Genomic DNA, 22,508 nt, shown 5'->3' on the forward strand with positions numbered 1-22,508 from the left:
GCACAGTGGTTAGCACTGCTGCCTCACAGCTCCAGGGACCTGGGTTCGATTTCCAGCTTGAGTCACTGTCTATGTGGACTTTGCACTCCTTGTGTCTGCGTGGGTTTCCTCTGGGTGTTCCGGTTTCCTCCCACAGTCCAAAGACATGTGGGTTAGGTTGATTGGCCGTGCTAAAATTGTCTCTTAGTGTCCTGAGATACGCAGGTTAGAAGGACTTAGAGATATGGGGGTAGGGCCTAGGTGGGATTGTGGTCAGTGCAGACTCGATGGGCCAAATGGCCTCTCTCTGCACTGTAGGGTTTCTATGGTTTCTATGATTGTCTTTGCTCTTAGCTCTGATGAAGAATCATCCAGACTGCAAACATGGGCTCTATTCTCTCTCCGCAGATGCTGTCAGGCATGCTGAGATTTTCCAGCATTTTCTCCTTTTATGAAATATTGTTACAAAGGGAATGTCACACACGTCTTTGTGGCTTTCCTAAAACAATGACTGAACCATCTGTTTGACTTATAATAAAACTCGAGTTTTTAAAAGACATTTTACAATGGGGGCGATTTGCCAACCTTGCCGTGCCTGGCACAGGTCATGCCGATCCCGGAGAGTAATGTGCAAGTCTAAAAACCAACTTTGTGCCTGGTGCCAAACAGTTTGCAATTGACCTGGTCCCTTTCTAATGGCGCAAACTGGATCGTGTCCGGAAACAGTCAATCAGCATAAAGTAGCATTTAAATATGCAGAGCCCATTCAATGTTGGATTTTCCCAGCTCCCGAGACCTTCTGACCCTTGGGCATGATGCAAGGCTGGCGAGAGTCACTACTGTTTCCACTTGCAGAGGCCTAGTGCGGTGACTACTCCGGGGGGCCAGGAGGCCATTGAACCCCCTGGATGGTGGAGGACTTGGCTGGGCATTTGGCAGTGCCCACATGGCAATGTGCACCTGGCACCCTAAGGGGGTCGGGACCTTAGGAGGGCTATAAACCTGGGGGTGGGGGGAGGGGGTGGTGAGGCGGGGGGGTGCTCTAATGGGGAGGCTATACAGGGGGGAGCTATGCAGGGGGAGTGTTGAGCAGAGGGGAGGTCATGCAGGGGTGGAGAATAAAGGGTGATATATCAGGGGTCATAAACGGAGACCCATTGGGTTGGCCCCAATGCCAGCGAACCATGTCAGGGAGTGGATGGGGGAAACATGTCGCTGAATGGCTTGGGGGAGGTGGAGAGGACCCAATGTCCATGCGAGGAGGGAGGGGATCTCCCAGTAAACTGTGAGATTGGGGCACTCTTTCAAAGCAACACTCAATCGCTTTGTGCCTGGGCTCATCAATGTGTTTAGGCCCCGTCACTCCCAGAACTCTCCCAAAAAAATGACTAAGTGTTGGATGATTGTGGCCTGGACCACACCAGATAGATGGTCGTGGACTGGTCCAGATTTCTCAGTGTTATGATGCTTAGGCCGGGATAAAAGATTGTCCGTGAAATAGCTTAAGGGCAGCAGAGAATTGCAGACAATGCTTACCAATCATAGAATAGAGGTCAGATATCGGGAACGATCCTTCCTTCTCATGGCCGCCTTTCAGTCCTGGGCGAGGGAGCATTCTTGAAACCATCAATCCAAAAACAGCTCCAAAAAGGTGCAGGTACATGCCACTAATTTTGTAGTTAATCTGCAATGGAACAACATAAGAGCTTAAATCTGGCTACATCTCAATGAAATTGTGAATTAACATTTGAACATTACTTTTCTCTCTCCAAATTGCTCACTGAGCCACACTGGATCTGCTTGCAGCCTACCCCAAGGCTCACCTGGGGATGTAGCCAGACAACTTGCCAGATCAGTTTGAAACAATTTATGGGAGCAGGAACAGACCATTCAGCACCTGAACTTTCAATTCAGTAATGACTGATCTGTACCACAACTCCAGTGACTTCCTCTTGCTTCATATCCCTTGATAACCTACCTAACAAAACAGTTTTTATCTCGGTCTGAAAATGCATCCTCTAGAGCTTTTTTGAGGGAGAGAATTCCAGCTTTCTGCTGCTCTTTGTATGGAAAAAGTGGTTAGCATTTCTGCCTCATAGCACCTGGGTTCAATTCTAGCCTTGGGTGACTGTCTGTGTGGAGTTTGCATGTTCTCCCCGTGTCTGCGTGGATTTCTTTCGGGTGCTCTGGTTTCCTCCCACAGTCCAAAGATGTGTGAGTTAAATGGATTAGCCATGCTAAATTGCCCCTAAGTGTCTAAAGATGTGTAGGTTAGGTGGATTGGCCATGATAAATGTGTAAGGGTTATAGGGATAGGGTGGAGAAGAGGGCCTGGGTCAGATACTCTATAAGAGAGTCAGACTCAATGGGCTGAATGGCCTCTTCTGGACTGTAGGAATCCTATAATTTCATGTAAAGTATTTCCTGATTTTGTACCAACAGGTCTCCTTGTTCTGAATTCCCCACGAGAGGAAATACTTTCTTTGACTCTACCCTTATGGATCACTTTCTTATCATCGCTCACTTATTGACCATTCACTGGAATTAAAGTAAGACCCAAGGCCCAACTTCAGGCGTACCTCAGGTCTCCAGCTTCTAGCGTGCACTATGTGCGTGCTGACTCTACTTCATTGGAAAATGGACCCAAACTACATTTCCAGACCTAGAAGTTTTGATGCATTCAGTTAGCACTCAGCTGTAGAATTTCTCTGATTGTTCAGTGGGCAAAAAAAATGACCTGATGTGGCATTGGGCCACTCCAACAAGGAAAGTCCCCGAATTAGTCGATTCCATTAGGTTGCCAGTGGGGACACTATCAAATGGTGAGTAATCAGTGCTGGTTCCTATTCCTCACTAATTACCCACGTACCTCTGACTGAAACAGTTCCAGTAAGGACAGATTTGAGCTTATCTGTGAAGCTCCCAGAGTTAATCCACCTGCCCGTGCTCTGTGCCTGAATTTCCATGGTCACTTAGATGAAGATCATAGAATCCCTATAATGCAGAAGAGGCCATTCAACCCATCAAACCCGCACCGACTCTCTGACAGAGTATCTTACCCAGGCCCTTTCCCCTCCCCTAACCCCGTAACACCACACATTTACCATGGCTAATCTTCCTAATCTGCACATCTTGGGGCACAAAGGGGCAATTTAGCAGGCCAGTTCACCAAACTTGCACATCCTGGGACATGAAGGGGCAACTTAGCATGGCCAATGCACCTAACCTACACATCTTCGGACACTAAGCAATTTAACATGGCCAATCCACCTAACCTACACATCTTTGGATGGTACCCAAACAACAGAATGAATCTAAAATGATGAACAGAAAACCCAGGAAAGATAACTGGAAAGAATGCTAGTCTGTGGGTAATATATGAAGTTATGAATGTGTATATAGAAGCGAATCATTATTTTCTGTTTTTACCTCTGCGGAAATAGTCCTAGGACAACGTCACATAGAGGAAAAAGCTGACATGCTATTTTAGGGAGCACTTGTAATAGATGGATTTTGCCCATCTAAATTTTTTGCTTGGACATGATTAATCTCCCCATCCAAACCCAACGCCCCAGTACAGTATTTGCCTTCTCTCTTGTTCGCTTACCTCAAGCAAGTAATTCAGGAGCCGTTTGTTCGCAGTGAAACTTGTCACTTCCAGGAAGGTCATAATGAGTAACTGCAAAGGGCTGGTGTTTCCCAGAACTGCTCCCATTGAGACCAGTGCAGAGACTGCACTCAGATCCGCATGGATTAGACTGAAAACCATAACAAGTCCCATTAGCTGTTATAGACATAAAAATGAGCCAACGGAACCATTTGGGGATAACATGAAATGCTTGTTATGAAATGATAACATCAGTGCTTGTTGACACATATCAGTATGCACCAAGCACTGTAAATACGTACGTATAGCTATATAAAATACAAAGTTTTGACCATCAGCCTCACTTTTGGTTCCAAGTACATAGTTTTGCACTAATACGAAGCAGTTTCAAGTGCATATCAATGCAAATATTTGCACAACCATTCAGGCCCTCATCTGGTACAAAGCTCATTCAAGGAAAATGGTATGAGATAGCAAAGAACAAAGAAAATTACAGCACAGGCCCTCCAGAGACCATATCCTTAAATTCCCATCCCTTTCATGCGTCTGTCAAGACATCTCTTAAAAATCACTATCAGATGCTTCCACTACCTCCCTCAGCAGCGATTTCCAGGCACCCACCGCCCTCTGTGTAAAAAACCTGCCTTGTACATCTCCTTCAAATCTTGCCCCTCGCACCTTAAACCTATGCCCACTAGTAATTGACTCTTCCACCTTGGGAAAACGCTTCTGACTATCCACTCTGTCCATGCCTCTCATAATGTTATCACCTCTAGTTCACTTCAGCTGTGGTACAATCCACTCCAGTGTTTCGTTGCATTTTAAAAGTGTCTGAGTAGCGAATTCTGCTCCTAATAGCAAACCACAACAAAACCAACTGAGATTGTTCTTTCTTTTGACCAATCTTCTTCACAGAGCAGTTTATTAAAACAAAATGTAAAAACCAACGGATAGGATTCTCCCAAAAAAATTCTAAGTGTTGAATGTGCGTAACAACTGGAGTAAAGCCTGCTGGCTTTTTTTAAGCAGGATTTTCAAAATGAATCTCCCACACTCCATGCGTCACAGAGAACCTCAGAGTGAATCAAAAATCTGTGGGAGGGACCTATTCTCGCTGGGGAAACTGGCAGCATAGCAATGAGCCAGCCATTGGGCATGCGTCAATCTGTCAGCATCAAGATCAGCACATGTGCAGTGGCCCACAGTGCCGGTCTCCTGATTGCTGGCCAGCCCCACGACCCCCCCGCATCGCTGGATTACTGACCAGCCCCAAAATCCCAACCTCCCCCACCCCGGCAGGCTAACTAACCACCACCACCACACCCCGATGGCCTCCCTCCCTCTGCAACCACTCCCTATGGAGAGTGGCAGCAGGACCCCTCCCCCCCACTGATCTCCTCCCCAACCAGGGACCCCATTCCGGTGGGCAGTGCCAAGGTGCCCGGTGGGCAGTGCCAGGGATCAGACTGGCACTGCCAATCTGGCAATTCCCAAAGGGCACCCCTGACCTCTTGGAGGGCCTTGGTGACCCCTCTTCACTCGAACAGGTCAGGCCGCCCGTTCCCCACAAGTAATTCCCACTCCTGGCATTGGGGGTGGAGCGGGGAGGGGACCGGAGATTTAAGTCCTGGCCCTGCTAAATAGATGCAAATACTAATTTAAATAAATTATACAGCTATGCACCGATTTCTAATAAAGAGCTGATGGCGCCATAAGGCTATGGCGCCCAGCGGGGAGCCCGCTAAGTTGCGTCCACTTGAGTATCCTGGTGCACTGGGCGGGCTGGGAGAATCGCCCTTGTCATTTGGATGTAGAGAGACATAGTCAGAAAAATGAAATACATAATATGCAGTAGAAAGTTTCACAGATTTAGGAACATGGATAAATAAACTTCATTGGATAGCCCACAATCAAGCCCAAGATCCAATGTTATACATGCTTCTGTCTTTGATGTGTGTCCACTTTATCCCCAGAAGTAGCAGCTATATTGGAGTCCCTCACCATGCCTGGGAGGATTCAACTATCCCTTTATTGATTAGACAGGAACTGCAAGGAGATAGCATGTCAAAGCTAAGCAAATCTGGCCACTGAAACCATCTATATAGAATGCATCCTTTGAACTGCCTCCATGTACAGCATACCTTTTAAAATCCCTGCACACATTTCCAACTCTGATTAAATATCGCCTCGCTGCTTAAAACTCTGCCAATTAAAAGAATTCCCATTTAGACTGTTCCAACTGCAAAGAATTCATGTATCCGGTACCAGATTTAGTCAAGTGTTTCTCATTGAGATTAAAGATTGCAGGTTCATTTTCTTTTTATTATACATAGATATAGGTTTAGCAGGAATACAAATACCAGTGGGCCCAAAGGAATGCTGCAATTTCTCAGAATTTGACACTCTGCTGGAAATGTTTACATTTTATGCCTAAACTGCAGGAAGTATTTGAATTCCTAACGCAGTACATGCTGATTTTTTAATGCCAACATCCTATCGCAATTACTCTTTTTATTCCTGACTCCATACTTACTTCTATTTTCATCTTTTGTTCTTCTCTTATTAAACATTACTGATGAAAACATGGTTAACTTGCTTTTACATGGCTTTTAATAAATATTTTACTCCATTGTTAAAGTTACAAAGCCACTGATCAGAATGGACCGGGAAAACTCAAATCCATTCCTTGCTCGCTCCAAAACCAAACTCAAAATCCAATTGAATCCAACTCAAGGGAGACAAACAAGATCCAAGCTGACACCATCTTGGGCTTGATCTGATGCTAAATCAATGATTCTAGACTGTCTACCAAGAGGAATGAAAATTGACTCATTCCCCCGCTTTTGTTTTCTTGCTTGTGGCAAATACCTTGGCCGGAATTTTCCAGCTGTTCATGCTAATGGGATTCTCTGGTCCCACTGCAGTGAACGGAGATTTGGCTGTGCACCAAATTCTCCGTTCTCGCCTACAGCGGTGACGGGGAGGTGAATGGCCGGAAAATTCCAGCCCTTAACTCTGCTCTTCTCCGCTTGCATGTATGACCATTAAAGAAAGCAAAATCACATCACATTACTGTGTGGTACAATATATAAACACTTTAACAAACTGTGCCATATAAGTTAGAAGATCATCAGTATATTGCCATCTATCCAAGTTCTTTGTTTGAACCTAACTACAAATTATAAGTGACAGCAGTTCATATTGTCAGCATATATGAAGAATGGTTAAGGACAATTCTTTGTTGCATAAGCTCCTTCATGTTGAATGCCATCATTTCTTGATCACAGACCAGAATCCAATCTAGGAAACGACAATTCTGACCAGGCTAATGAAATAAGCCAAGTACTCTGTGCCAAACTGCTCTCCAGCTGCAAGTCTAAATCATGTCCTGAATCGCAGCTTTGCTTTACAGACAGAAAAAAAACAGTAAGTTACATGACTAATTGGATAAACCACCATGGATGCAACAGTATTGTGTGCAACGTGAATGCATCAGCAGGGGGGGGTGAATGATTTCCTATTCTCATACACTCCACTTTTGTTGGCTAAAACTAAAAACAAGGCATCTTAACTGCGGCAAATTAAATCCAGTGTTGGGAGTTTTGGCACATGAATTACAAATACAGTTGCTAAACATAGAGATCACTATGGCTTGGGTTCTGCTGTAAGCAATGAAAGAAACATCTTGCATCGCTGGGAGAGTCTTTTTGAGCTTTCCTACAGAAATTTATAGTTTGTAGAGTGTTTTATCCAGTCTGACGTAACCTCCATATGCATCTGTGAAGACACATAGCATGGCAGCTCTTTTATCGAGATAGAAACGTCCTCAGAAAGACATACAGATCATAAATCAGGAATTTCAAAGAACAGGAAATGAAATTTAAATCATTGCACAGGCTGCCAAATAAAGATTGTGATATATACATCTGGGATTAAGAGAGAACTATAAATGAGAAAAACAGGACAAAAAAAAGAGTGTATATTATTTTAAAATCTGAAATGTTAATTTTCTTCTGAGGAAATGACACTTGTAAAATTAATTTTTCAGGGCCAGAGGTGTTCTTCACAAATCTAGGGGGTGTGAATTTTGGGTAACCTCTATATTCGCACCACCACAGATTTTTGTCTAGATTCCATTGGCAAAGGATTAATCAGATGTCAAAATTGGACAAAGGCTTTAAAATGACTGACTGACTCAAACAAGATAAATGTTCTGGCGTTCAGAGGAGACAACACCTCATTATCTCTAAAGAGATGCTAATGGACCCTGTGACTATAGAGATCAAATCCATGAGAACTGTACAAAAGCCATTTACATTTCTAAGGCCAGATCTGGCCTATGGTGACTTCCTGCCTGACAGGACAAAGGACCCTGAAACCTCTGTTGAAATTATGAGTGGTTGAAACATTAATCATTCTCAAGAATCCAGATAAAAGAATGTATATCATTTGTCCAAACAAAGTAGAGGAGTGGGAGTCATATCTCATGATCCCCCCTTTCAGGGAGAACCAGCTATCTTGTCTTGCTGGAGCTCCAAAGCTCAGACTGCCATTTTCCATCTATCATGAGATACCTCAGAAAAAGGGCCCTGTCCAGGTTTGATTCCCTGTCTCTCCAGCTGCACTGTTTCTACTTGAACTTCTGTACCACTGCCTGCAAGACTAATTCATCCTCATGTGCCTATCCCATTGTAGAAGTTTTCTCTACCGGAACTGTGAATTATCCAGCATCAGTCTTCAACCTGCTAACTCTGTGAAATAATTCACCATCGGACTTTGATTCTGGACTCAAGTGAAACAATAATCCTTATTTCCCTCTCTGGTCTTTGTCCTGTACCAATTTCTTTTCTCTGTCTCATCTTTATTGTATGAATGAAAAGGAGGCCACATCGCTGCTGTCCGCTTACATTCGAGTGCGCGCAAATAAACTCACCCCTTAGTTCATCCTATCTCACGTTTGCTATTGGGTTTTTTAAATAGAGAATTAGGTCACGCTAAAACTGAGGGTTGGGAAATACACCACTGCTTATAAAAGGGCGGGGGGGGGAATCAAAAACAATTTTCTATTTATGGACGTGTGGAGAGAGGAGAAATCAGGGCTGTTTAAATTAAACCCCCTCCTGTCCATAACGTAGCACAGCTTGTGAAGATGCAGTATCATTTCCACATTTAACTGCATGTGTACAGATGCCAAACGTTGGAGTCAGTTTTATTGTGTAATAATGACAGGCGCTGACACCCATGTTGTTATTAGACCAGCAAATTCCAAGCCAAGATTACTCCATTTTTAAATTGTAGTCTTACAAGTGAAGCTAATATATTCTCGCCTCGTGCCGGAAAGAGCATATTTTCTCAGTGGTACAACTTATTCCCAGTGTATTGCACAACTGCCCTAAAAGATAAACCTGAAAGTAGAGAGACTATTCAAGACATTTTAATAAGGATCCTATTATGTGGCAGTTTCTGCTGATCCAGTACATGACTCATTTAAAATCTGCAGTCATAAATATCTCAGTTAACCATTCATCTATCCTGGTATCAAGTATATATCTCCTGGCTTGCAAAGAGCCCTGAGGAACCAATCTGGATTCACAATCCTGGCTAGCTTATATACTGTTGGACTTCTAGGACTACAAAGGTCTAGTCAAAGGTAACTCAAATTTCCAAGGAGCTCTGTGAAACAGCTCTCCAAAATGGCTGCCATAGTAATTCAGCCAAAAGCTGGTTTCCTGTACCAAAGAGAAAGGTCATGAAAAAGGCAACACCCGCCGCTTACAGCGAGAGAGTCTATTCCTCGGGGCCTACATCGCCAGTGGAGCAGCATGTTTAAAAGCCCCTCCCCTCCAACCGCTTCACATTAGGTAAGGCTCTGCTTGTTCATACTCCACAAAGCCCACAGAGAGGTTTATCAATGATCCCCCATGTCCTTCACGGCCATCATAACAGCTGCATTCTCAAGTAATCCCACAGAATGATTCACTATTCCAATGCAGTTCACTTTAGGTGACAGATTAAACTAAAGAAAAATACTAGACATAGATTGATTGGAGATATTCACATTCTGAACAACCGAATAAGTTTAATGTCTTTTCTAATAAAGAGGTATCAAGAAAACTTTACCTGACCACGCTTATTCGTATCTTTAATTTCATAGAGTCAAAGTCCACACCTTCTAGGATTGTGGCCCATTGAAGTCCAAAGGCTGCAATGAGCAAAGTGAAGGCAATGCCACTGTGTCCATATCGCTTGAGGAATGTAGCCAGGAAGCCAAAGCCAATAAAGACCATCGTGTTGACATCTTGAAATACTATTATTGAAATAAAAGTAAAAGGAAACTGCAGTCAAAACTGAAATTTTAATCGATGAAAAAGAATTAAATCATAATCTAAAATGATAGATGACCTTATTGGTTGTATCCCACTATTACTCCACTGAGCTAACACATCCACTGTAGTGATTACATGTAGTAATCCCATATAGGAAAGGTGAGGCCTAATGGTATTACCACTAGACTATTCATCTAGAAACTCAGCTAATGTTCTGTAGATCCACGTTCAAATGCGGCAGGTAGTGGAATTTGAACTGAATAAAAAAGAAATCTGGAATTAAGAATTTACTGCTGATAATGAAACCTTTGTCGATTGTAGGGAAAACCCATCTGGTTCACTAATGCTCTTTAAGGAAGGAAATCTGCCGTCCTTACCTGGTCTGGCCTTCATGTGACTCCAGAGCCAAGGCAATATAATTGACTCTCGACTGCTATCCAAGGGCAACTAGGGATGGGCAATAAATGCTGGCTGGCCAATGACACCCATGTCCAATGAATTAATACATAAAAAGACTTTCAATCAACTTCAATGAATTGCAATTTTGTTTCAGTGTTGGCTATAAGTTTGCACCTTGGCTATAGGATTCCTAAATTACGACACTTCAAAAGTACTTCAATGGCTATATAGCTCTCTGAGATATCCTGATGTCATCAAAGTACTATGCCAGTGCAAGTTCTTTCCTTCTCCACTGGTGTGTGGTAACCAAAATGTCCTTTAACATCTGCTCAATGCAGTTCCCAGGTTTCATGACAAAAATGGATGGAAGTAATTGATCTACACTAGTTAATACAGAATCTGTACTTCACTGTGGCTTGAACATGTTGCAAGTACCAAAGTTAATTGTTGCAACGGCAAACACTTTGTTGTTGATAATTTTCCACATTCTGGTGGGTTGGGTGGACATTAAAGATCTCAATGTCACTATTTAACATAGAGAGTTCTCCCAATGTCCAGGTTAACATTCCTTCCTCAACTAAACACCACTAAAACAAACTCCTTCATCAGATTGTTGGATTTTACTTATGCAAATTGACTGTTGGGGTTGCTTATATGTGAAGTGCTCAGAAATACATCCAAGAAGTGACTTGGTGATAAGTAACTGCAAAGCTTTCACAGTAACGTGTAACAATGCAAATGCGAACGTTCAACGAAGGCGTATTGTATTGTATTTTGCCTGTGTCAAGTGTCTTAGTTTAAAGTCAAGATTAAGCGTAATGGAATACCAAAGTCACTTTTAAGAAGAAACAGTTATGGGTTTCCCTTATCAGCACTGTCAGAGTTAAACGCCCAATTATTTTGACATTGGAACTGGTGGCTTGGCTTTATCGTATCATAAGAGTTGCTGCTGTAAGCTACTGATCTTTATAGCCTCACCCAAACATATTGCATCAGGACAGTCAGAACACAACATTCAAAGGTTTCCATTTACTCCTGGGTTTAAGACACGTTTACTTGCGCATTTTACCTTTGTTGCACACAGTGACGAATAACAAAATATACTCATACAGATAAATAGTATTTCAACAACATTGTTTTAAAATCACGCCACTAGTTATCAACAAACCAACACCAAAATGCTAACATTTGGGCTTGAGTATATAAAAATATATAAAAGCATTTTAAATCCTGCATGAATTACCATAAATTTTCCCTATTGTCTTTTAAATATAACTTGGAGAAAATTCACATTCCATAGTGATCTGGCTTGTTGGTGACATGTTGCTTTACAGAACACACCGTGAAACATGTAATTTACCGTAAATTACTGGGCAATATGACTCAAACCATCTGGGTTTGGTTCCCGTGTTTTCTCCTTTGCGTTTTAGTTTATAAATAATTCTAGCCAGTGGAGATTTAACTCTATTTAATTATATACACGTTGTAGTTTTCTTTGACTAAGCTGAAGGGGATTAAATAATTAATGTAAGGAAATATCCCAAGGCACTCCACAAATCTAACACTTTGCTAATTCAAAAGTTAATAATATATTCAGCTAACGTGCGATTTTCCTTCTGTATTGATATTGTGAATTGAGAATTATTGCTGGAATACGATATATTGCCCTCCTTTGTAATGGTAGAAGCACAAAGAAAATGAGCAATCAGATGATGCAGGAAGTTTTTCTCCAGTAAGGACTTCAAAGTAACAAATTGCAAACAAAGTTTTTGCCTATGATTAAGAACATTTTTTTCATTCACTCAGGCCTCACTAGCTAGGCCAACATTTGTTGCTCATCCCTAACTGCCCTTGAGAAGGTGGTGGTAATGTGAAAAATTCATTTAGTCATAAACTGAGGGATGATTGATTTCGGGTTACTCCCCAGAATAAGTGGCAAGAAATTAGTGGGTGAGCCATGCAGTGATGTACCTTTTACTAAATGACAGTCACAGAAGGTATGAAGTGTAAAGAAACCTTACAGAAGGGGGAAAATAACTTTAAAACGAAGGGGAAGTGGAAATAGAAAATACCAAAAAGTGAAATTTTGCTGATGTTACATAAAAATAAACTTGTGGCATCACTGCATTAAATCACCCTATTGAATTGCACTTTCGTAAGGCAATTCTGAAGTTCCAGAAATGTTACTCTCGAGCTCTGTATCTTCAACTTGTTGCTTTCGTTTTGAAGCCAAAATCTTCCTTCATCACAGAATCCCTACAATGTCCATTCCACCCATCTAGCCTGCACCGACAACAATCCCACCCAAGCTTTATCCCAATGTATTTACCCTGCTTGACCCCTGACACTAAGGGGCTATTTAGCACGGCCAATCAACCAAACCTGCACATCTTTGGATTGTGGGAGGAAACCGGAGCACCCAGAGGAAACCCATGCAGACACGGGGAGAATGTGCAAACTCTACACAGACAGTCACTCGTGGTCATAATTGAACCTAGGTCCCTGGCGCCATGAAGCAGCCATGCTAACCACTGTGCCACTGTGCCATATTCACTAATTACAACGTAAAAGCGGCCGTAGGTCTAAAACAGAAAGCACCATTTTAACACAGCTTGCAATTAATTATCTTTTGCCCAGAGCAACCAACTTTTTAAATTTTTCCTGTATTTCTGATGCATATGACTAGAAAACATTCAATCATTCCCCACTGTTTACTAAATAGCTTGCAATAATTCTACAAATGCACCTACAGATGTGGAGAATATCTTTGTTACAATGAGCTTCACTCATAGTAGGCTCAATTCATTGAGGATCTGTTAGTGATTAAGTGATAGCAGAAGACTAATCGCAGACTGTTCGAGCACTGCCTTCTGACATTGAAAACCAAAGCTAATTTGGACAGCATGCTGGAAAGTTCCTTGTGCCTCACCGTTATGAAAGTTCCTGCATGAAACTAGGCCTTGCTAGGCACAATCTATTTCCTATTGGGTGGGAATTAACTCCATTAATCTTTAAAAACAAACACACACTCAACATTTTAATTGGTTTGGGGAATCATTTTAAGCACACTTACCTGGGTATGTGGCATTGTATTTCTTTGGACTATCTCCACTGTAATCAGCAAAAAATGCAAATACTACTATAATTATGCATTGTAAAAGTAAAGCCAGGAGTGAAAAGCTAATCCTGATGTTTGGAGCTAGTTTCTGCGACATTGTGGCTTTTCTAAAAATTTTAGGAACTTTCTCCTATCAATTAAATATTAACAAAACAAGAATAAAGTCCTAGTATTTGTTCAGCTTGCAATTAAGCAGTCACAAGCAAAAGCTGCTATCAGATCCATTCCATCGGACACACCTATATCTTCAAGTGCTATGAATAAATAAGATGCAAAGCTACCAATCACACTGGCTTGATCAACTTGCCGGCAAAATATATTTCCCACCACCTTTAAGAGCTTTTTCAAACTATCCTTCACGTTAAACCACTTTTTCTTTAATATCTGTCGGTACACATTTATATTTAGGCATAAGTGTTGACTTTACTCTGCAATTCCACATACTTTCACTTGGGGCAGCACGGTGGCACAATGGTTAGCACTGCTGCCTCACAGCGCCAGGAACCCAGGTTTGACTCCTGGCTTGGGTCACTGTGCGGAGTTTGCATGTTCTCCCCATATCTGTGTGGGTTTCCTCTGGGTGCTCCGGTTTCCTCCCACAATCTGAAAGACATGCTGACTCGGTGCATTGGCCGTGCTAAATTCTCCATCGGTGTACCCGAACAGGTGCCAGAGTGTGATGATTAGGGGGATTTTCACAGTAACTTCATTGCAGTGTTAATGTAAGCCTACTTGTGACACTAATATTAAAATTTTAAAAAGTTTAAACTTTTCATTGAGTTTGAAAATGTCCACTATCCGGGTGGCAATTATCCATCTTCCTGATTGGCCACCAGGCTATTATTTTTAGGTGTAAAAGTGAGACTCTGCCTTCTTGAGCACACAGCTATGAGTGAGCTACTCCGATATTTCATGTAGACCTCAAAGCCCAACTAACATTGGAAAAGATGTTCCTCTCACTGCTGCCCCATTTTTAGATGTAAACAGGCTGGAAAAGAACCAAAGCAAAATGACAACTGACTTCTGGAGGTTTGCCCATTCCAAATTCAGATAGCCAGGGATCCCTCACCAAATACACAGATGCCTAATTCAAATTTTTGAGTGATGATCTTTTTTTCATTCATTCATGGGATGTGGGTGTCACTGGCATTTATTGTCCGTACCTAGTTGCCCGAGGACAGTTGAGAGTCAACCACATTGCTTTGGCTCTGGAGTTACATGTAGGCCAGACTTGGCAAGGATGGCGGATTTCCTTCCCTCGGTAAAAGACATTAGTGAACCAGATGGACGGTTTGGGATAATGGTTTCATGATCTTCGTTAGATTCTTCATTCCAGATATTTTTTATTGAATTCAAATTCCACTATGTGCCATAGCGGGATTCGAATCTGGGTGCCCATAATGTTAACTGAGTTTATCATACTGTTTGGGCCCCCAATGCCTGTTTCACATCCATTAGCATCATTGCCACTTCCGAGGAAGGTTGCCATGTATGGCAATATTTCAAAGGGATCCTTAAATGCAGGAAAGTAGATATGGTTGAAATTTCTCTTCATGTCTCAAGGATTTTTGATCCCTCCTCAAAAAGTTCACTGTCCTGCTGCGTGTGTTTGTCGAATTTCCTGTCACAGAAACCTGCCGTTCTGCTTAGGGGTGATTCTTCAGCTCTATCTCTTTCAGGTGTTGCTGCAGGTCCATGACCTGCCCCAGGGGAATCTCTACCCTCTCAGACGGTAAGCTGTCTTTTAGCAGCGTGAAGAGCGTTGGCAGCTCCCTGCTCGGAGCCTCAGATCGTTTGATGAAGCAGTGGCCCCGCCCAATCTGCACCCCAGACTAAAATCTCCAGTAAATTAATTTATGAGCCTTTAATCAGTGAAGCAAATAAGATGCCTTAGGAAACAGCACGCAATGGCAAAATGCCAGTAGCAAGAGCATCCTCCCATTACTAATTGCAAAAGTACAAGTGGTGATGCGTATCTGTTTCAAATGAAGTTCACGTAGCTCAGTGTTCTTTCATGTTATAATTCACCAAAGATGGAATGGTTTGCTTCTCTTCCTATATTCCTGTCTTTTTACTGTCAGCAATAGTCCTGCTGAACCAAAGGAACAATGCTAAGGAACTCTGTTGGAAAAAGGATTCCTTGCACGAGAGGTTTATAAGATGTTGAGAGGTATAGATAGGGTGGATTCTCGGAGGCTATTTCCCAGGGCTGCAGTGGTCACTACGAGAGGACACAGGTTTAAGGTGCTGGGGAGCAGGTACAGAGGAGATGTCAGGGCTAAGTTTTTCACTCAGAGGGTGGTGAGTGAGTGGAATCGGCTGCCGTCGGTGGTGGTAGGTGCGAACTCGCTGGGGTCTTTTAAGAAACTTCTGGATGAGTACATGGGATTTAATGAGATTGAGAGTTATAGATAGGCCTGGTAGGTATGGATATGATTGGCGCAACTTGTGGGCCGAAGAGCCTGTTTGTGCTGTAGTGTTCTATGTTCTATGAGAGTGCGGAGTTTTCCAGTCCAGGGATCTATGTGCAGTGGAAGGATTGTGCCGCATGTTTCCTGCTGGATGGCATGGTGGGAAATCCCACCCGATTTTGTGCTGGAAGCTCATTAGTTATGCATTGGTGAGTAGCTCTCCATATCACATGGTGGGACAAGAACTGATTCAACCCATTATTACCTAATTTTTGAACATCATCTGAATACACATGTTACTCTCAGCAGGCCAGCCGGGTGCAGGAAACCTCTTGGCATGGCCCCACCAAAGAAAAAAGCTGCTCCCAGTTTCAGCAGTGACCCCATTCGAGGCCCTCATCTATGGAATCCTCCAGCACCTGGATGTCCTCTATCCAAGGGATGACTCCAGGGGCCTCAGCCTGCTGGTCTGTGAGGCAGTTACAACAGAGGTGAGCTCATCGATCACTCACTTGAGAAATGCCATCCAGTGCAGGGAGAAGATGAATGATCTAATCCGCTCTGTCAGGGTCAGTCAACCTTCAGTTCTCTCTTATTTCACATGCTCATAATGGCAGTATGCACTCAAAGGGTTACACAATACTGTCGGGCTAGATAGACATCATCACTTGTTGTTTCATGGGCACTTTAACATTACCAACATCTCAGCTATCATGCTGCACCCTTTCCACTTTCAGCCCTTATAAAGAACATAAGAACTAAAAGCAGGAGTAGGCCATCTGGCTCCTCCAGCCTGCTCTGCCATTCAATAAGATCATGGCTGACCTTTTTTGTGGACTCAGCTCCACTTACCCACCCGCTCACCATAACCCTTAATTCCTTTAATGTTCAAAAATGATCTATCCTTGCCTTTAAAACATTCAATGAGGGAGCCTCAACTGCTTCACTGGGCAGGAAATTCCACAGATTCATAACCCTTTGTGTGAAGAAGTTCCTCCTCAACTCAGTCCTAAATCTGCTTCCCCTTTTTTTGAGGCTATGCCCCCTAGTTCTAGTTTCACCCACCTGTGGAAATAACTTCCCTGCTTCTATCTTATCAATTCCCTTCATAATCTTATATATTACTATATGGGAGGGCTCAGCACATAAAGCAGACATAGACATTTCCCAACCTCTCCTCAACCTCTTCTCATCACATTCCATTCATCTTCATGCAGATCAAGCTCAGCCACAACCACAGGGTGATATCACCGACAGCAGGAGGCACAACAGACATCCAGAAACCGTCCCTATTTGAGGATAATATTGCTGAGCCACGTGGTAAAGTCAAAGATCATTCCTGTAGAAGTAGGCCAGATCAGCCTTTCTCAGAAAGTCAGTATGAATGAACCCTCCGTGAGTTGGTCACATCTAATAATCAGTGAGTGGCTTTCAATGTTATATTCTGCCTACTTATAAACAAACAATATCTTTTCTCTCTTACAGGCACTAGCAGAGCCAGACAGATCACAGACCAACCACAAGCCCCAGTCCAAAGCCGTCTCACAGCAGGATGAAAAACATCACTGTTCTCCTGCACTCTCAGTAAGAAGTCTCACAACACCAGGTTAAAGTCTAACAGGTTTATTCGTAGCAAACGCCAGCAGCTTTTGGAACTGGCAATTCCTAAGCCAGGTGGAGGCACAGCCAGTTCTGAAAGCTAGTGGTGTTTGTTACAAATAAACCTGTTGCACTTTAACCTAGTGTTGTGAGACTTCTTACTGTGTTTACCCCAGTCTAACGCCAGCATCTCCACAGCACTCCTGCACTCTCGCCAGTGCAGACACACACTCTCCAGTGGGTCATTGACCCAAATTAGGCTTGGGGTCACATTATGGGAAACACCTCACTGACACGTCTCCACAGCGTTCAGAGGCAGTGACAACATTCGGAGGACTGCTGGAGATCTGGCACTGCCGGGTCAGAGTCGGATGATGATCCTTTGCAAGTGGTTTGTCTTGGACATGCTGGAGATGCAATGACAGACAGCAGAAAATCAGGTAAGAGTGCAAGAGGCTATCAACTGACTAGAACGAAGGATAGGGGTGTCTGTCTGCCTCCAGTTTGATCTTGGGGCTCTGACAAGTGAGTGTCCTGAGGTCTCCATTGGAAGGGTGGTAGCCAGATTGGACACCTTGGTCCAGCAGAACCCGCCAGATTGGCACTTGGGTCAGCACTCGATCGCTATAGGCATTGGTGTCTATGTGTGCTCATTAGTAGCTCAGTGAGAGGAGGGTGGAGTACCTGATCTTCCTCCAGAAATTCCTTCTCCTCAGGGGGCAAAATTCTCTTAAGCTCCCGCTCGTGGATTCAATGGTTGGTAGAGGGGCAGGTGGAATGGGTGGAGAATTCGACATGAGGCCTAAAAATTGGCTTTAGGTCGGCACGGTGGCACGGCGGTTAGCACTGCTGCCTCACAGTGCCAGGGACCCAGCTTCAAATCCAGCCTTGGGTGACTGTCTGTGTGGAGTTTGTACATTCTCCCTGTGTCTGTGTGGGTTTCCTCCAAGTGCTCTGATTTCCTCCCACGGTCCAAAGATGTACAGGTTCGGTTGTTTGGTCATAGTAAATTGCCCCTTAGTGCCGGGGTGGGGGGTGCTAGCAAGGTGAATAAGTGGGTTGTGCAGATAGGGCCTAGGTGGGATTGTAGTAATTGCAGACTCGATGGGCCAAGTGGCCTCCTTTTGCACTGTAGGATTTTATGATTCTTTACACAGGTGTGAACTTACAGCAAATTCTTCCGCTGGTGTTCAGCATGGCGGATCAGGAAAGTCGCCAGAGGCCAGCGTGAACCTCATTTACATTCCATTAATGGTTGTAGACGAAGATTTCCGCCCGCCACCCCCCCCCCCCCCCCCCCCCCGCCCCACCACCACCATGCCTGACTCCCCAGTGAGAAAGCACGCCGGTGTGAAACAAGTCTGGAACAACGTGGTGTACAGATGTTGGAACTCATCGAACCATGCCTGGCACTGTGTCTGGAGTTTAGGATAGTGACTGCCAGCAACAGTGGATGGGGTTGGGGGGCGGATATATCTGCTGAGGGACCTCCCAGATTTGGTGTCCTGGAGCGGGATCTTTCAGCCTCAGAATGTTCCTGGAGCTCCTTCTTTGTTCTTTGGAATTTCATTTTCTGGCCTCAGAGTGTTTCCAGAGATCCATCTTCATTTTCAATTAGTCCACCTTCTTCTGCGCGCCTTTTCAATACAGCGCCCAGATTGGTGGAATAGACACTATTAGGCCTGCCTTGCAGTATGGTGCAAGACACCCACTTGCATAATTAATGAGGTCAGGGCCAGAAGACTTAGCGTATTTTCCCATCAGCTTCTGCAGCAGGAATCACTCCAAGTTCCCATTCACTGCCATGGGATTTAGTCCCCGGGGCCCATGGGCATTCATAGGGAGAAGGGCCAGCAGCTGGACAGATCAGGGCTAACCACTCAGGTGATTCCAAGAGTGTCCAGCCAATCCCAATCCCCTCTGCGCGGGATCCCATCATTTCCAGCTGGACAGGCCGACGAGGGTGCATTTGCTCCAACAGGACATCTAAAGCAGGCCAGGGCCCTCCAGACCTTGGCCCTTCAGTTCATCCTTAAACGTTACAAAGATAACAGGTAGCAGTCAGCAGGTTGGCTCCACCTCTGCTGTGGATGTCACAGAGGTACCAAAGTGGTAGGGTTAGAAAAATTAAGAAACTTCAACATTGCTTCTGAGTCAAGGGTGTTCAATCACTGTATATTGCAGGCACCTTTCTAAATATGTTTGCTGTTCATGAGAATGGTCTCGTCCTTTGAGAGCATTGAGTGCAAATGCTTCGATGTGCCCTCTTATTGCGAGGGTGAGCCATGCTCCCATTCAGTGAGGCACAGCTGAGTCATGTCAGTTACTCAGTTCTTGTATTACGTTAGCGAGACGTTTCAAACTCCTTACTGTAAATTGGCACAAAACATGTTAGCAATCTCTACTGCTTACAAGCCAACATGGAGCTAGGCGTGCTCAATAACCTTGGAGGGTTAGCTAATATTGTTTCTTAAAATGAGAAAGCTATCTTCATTGGTAGCGCCAATGCACAGGACCTGCAGCCATGATGGTATCTCTAACCATATGCGCATCTCATTCCAATTAGGGTGGCAACAACCACACCAAGTCCTTTGCAGTAGCCCCTGCTGACTTTCACTTACACAGATACAGGGTTTACAACTAACCTTTCCAAAAGATTAGGTCCTGGTGAATCACGAGGATTGAAGGTGGAAGCCCAAATGTTGACCTTGCTCTTGATGTTCCTGGTTGTGAAGGTCTCTCGTGCACTGACGTGGCTCTAAAGGGCAAAAGAGAAGTGGTTATGTCCCACTGCCTGCACATTACACCTCCTGAGATCTTGTGGCTATCAGTGTGGCACGGGCAGATCGTCTGCATCCTGCTTCTTCAATGGCATCCTCACATAAAAGCTGACCTTCATCTCCCCCCCCCCGCCAAGTTCCTGCTCTGTGGACTGCAAAAATCAATGTTGCAGTCTTAGGGTGGGATTTTCCAGTTCCTGGTTATCCCCGTCTTCCCTGTGGCAAGTTTTCCATTGGCGGAGCTGTCTTGCTACTGGTTGTCAGTGGGACCTGTCAGTCCTGCTGACATTCACAGCGGTTTGCATGCCTCACCTGTCCCACCATCACAGAGTGGCTGTCACCTTCGGCAGGGACTGGAAGATCCCGTCGGCAGGAAGGACGGAAAATGCTGCCCTCATTCACAAAATGTCTAGTGTAGAGTGTCAACAGAGATACCCTAGCTAATACTTAAAATTTTACTGCTCTATAATTTAAACGAAAAATCTTTATGTAGGAAGTCCTCAAATTACATCTAATACAAATGATCTTTTCTTTATCTTACTAAATGAACATCTAAGCCTTATGTAAGTGCCAATTATGAACAAAAAAGTGATTACGCACATTCCAGAATCTAACCAGTGTTACCTACAGTTAGTGTCCCCCACGTCGTCATCCACATTCACTTGTAACCTCTGGCATGTTGATGGTAGTATTTTGCACAGGCCTATCCATTCACCAAGTTTCTTGTTGTCATCAACTTAATCAGGTTAATCTGATGCTCAACACAGAGGGCTTCTACCAACTTAACATTCCGTGCCTCATCACAATTGCCTGCCAGGACGCACAAATGAGCTTGTCATTTGTCCAGCACCTTGACAGCTTCCCGGAGACCACAACACAAGCCATCGTGGAGGTACACAGTTTAAAACACTTCCTGAAGTGCAGTATTGACATCCATGATACCACCTGCAGTTACGCATTCCTCGGCCATCGTGCTGCTTCTTATCCCAGAAAGGGCGGTTTGTTGCGCGAGTCCGGAGCCGCTCCGAGGACAAGACGGTAGTGCCAGACATTGTTACAACCAAGTACAGGGTAGATCAGAAAACAATTGTAGCTTAGCTCAGAGATGTGCTTTGATCTTGTGAAGCCTAAACAATGAAATCTCAGAACAGCTCATTTGTAATTGACTTCCTTGGTGGTATATATCCAATTCTGGTTGGATTAGAAAGCTATGGAATCTGATTTTTGACCATGTGTAAGTGAATGATTTTTGGGGAATTTAAATCTTGGCCTATTGCGTGCATTAAATTTAAAATAGGAACTTGCTACTCTTTTCAAGGCAGGTACAGATTCATAACTTGACCATTTCCTTAGCAACCAACAACCACTTTAATTGTCTAATTTTACTGCATGGGCCAGAATTTCATGAGTAACGTTACAATGAATGCAACTAGTGTAACTGCTGGTCATGTTTGCAATGGTATTCCTAGTATTAGATATCATCTGTACATTTTCCAGTATGGCTAACCAGTTGCTTAATTGCAAAATCATTTACTGCTGTTGAAGGAAGGCCCAGAAATCCCCATGCATTGTTGCATTCATCTTCAATAGTATCAGTCCTTTCACATCATGGAGCAACTATGGTTGTCAATCAATCAGTAATCTACAGTCAACATTGCCATCTTTTACTCAGGTCAATGCCGTGCTAGATCGACTTACCAACAGAGAATCAAAAATGTACCTGTAGATTTTTTAAAGACTCAAGATGTTTGTCCAGTGAAACACAAAACCTATTGCATTTATATTGCACCTTTAACATCACCAAACATCACAAGGTACTCCAAAAGAGCACAGTTTGACTGAAATTGACTGGTGAGTGAAAACTTGGTCAAAGAGGTGGAATTTAAGGAGAGTGAGGTAAAGAGATAAGATTGACAGGGGCAATTCCAATATTCAGGACTGAAAGATGAAGACTTTTTTTTATCCTTTTGTGGGACATGGGCATCGCTGGCTGGCCAGCATTTATTGCCCATCCCTTTTTTGTGGCTCTGGAGACACATGTAGGCCAGACCAGGTAAGGACAACAGATTTCCTCCCCTAAAGGACATTAGTGAACCACATGGGTTTATCCAACAATTGACAATTGTTTTATGGTCATCAGTAGATTCTTAATTCCAGATATTTTTTATTGAATTCAAATTCTACCATCTGCTGTGGTGAGATGCGAACCCAGGTTCCTGGAAAATTAGCTGAGTTTCTGGATTAATAGTCTAGGAATAATACCACTGGGCCATCGCCTTTCCAGCATGA

At 43.6% G+C, this 22,508-nt stretch overlaps 1 protein-coding gene across 1 annotated transcript in view; it reads right to left on the reverse strand.

The window, feature by feature from the left end:
- Positions 1 to 13,616, reverse strand: part of rhd (Rh blood group, D antigen) — a 36,920-nt gene extending 23,304 nt beyond the window's left edge. Inside the window, exons 1-4 of the mRNA XM_080211732.1 lie at positions 13,385 to 13,616; positions 9,707 to 9,893; positions 3,587 to 3,737; positions 1,516 to 1,663 (exon numbers count right to left, since the gene is read on the reverse strand). Coding sequence (XP_080067858.1) covers positions 1,516 to 1,663; positions 3,587 to 3,737; positions 9,707 to 9,893; positions 13,385 to 13,526 — 628 coding nt within the window. The 5' untranslated portion in view covers positions 13,527 to 13,616. The remainder of the gene's footprint in view (positions 1 to 1,515; positions 1,664 to 3,586; positions 3,738 to 9,706; positions 9,894 to 13,384) is intronic.
- Positions 13,617 to 22,508: the final 8,892 nt, after the last annotated feature.

Source organism: Carcharhinus amblyrhynchos, chromosome 24 (assembly GCF_965287045.1).
Source record: "Carcharhinus amblyrhynchos chromosome 24, sCarAmb.v2.hapA, whole genome shotgun sequence".
Taxonomy (NCBI): Eukaryota; Metazoa; Chordata; class Chondrichthyes; order Carcharhiniformes; family Carcharhinidae; genus Carcharhinus; species Carcharhinus amblyrhynchos.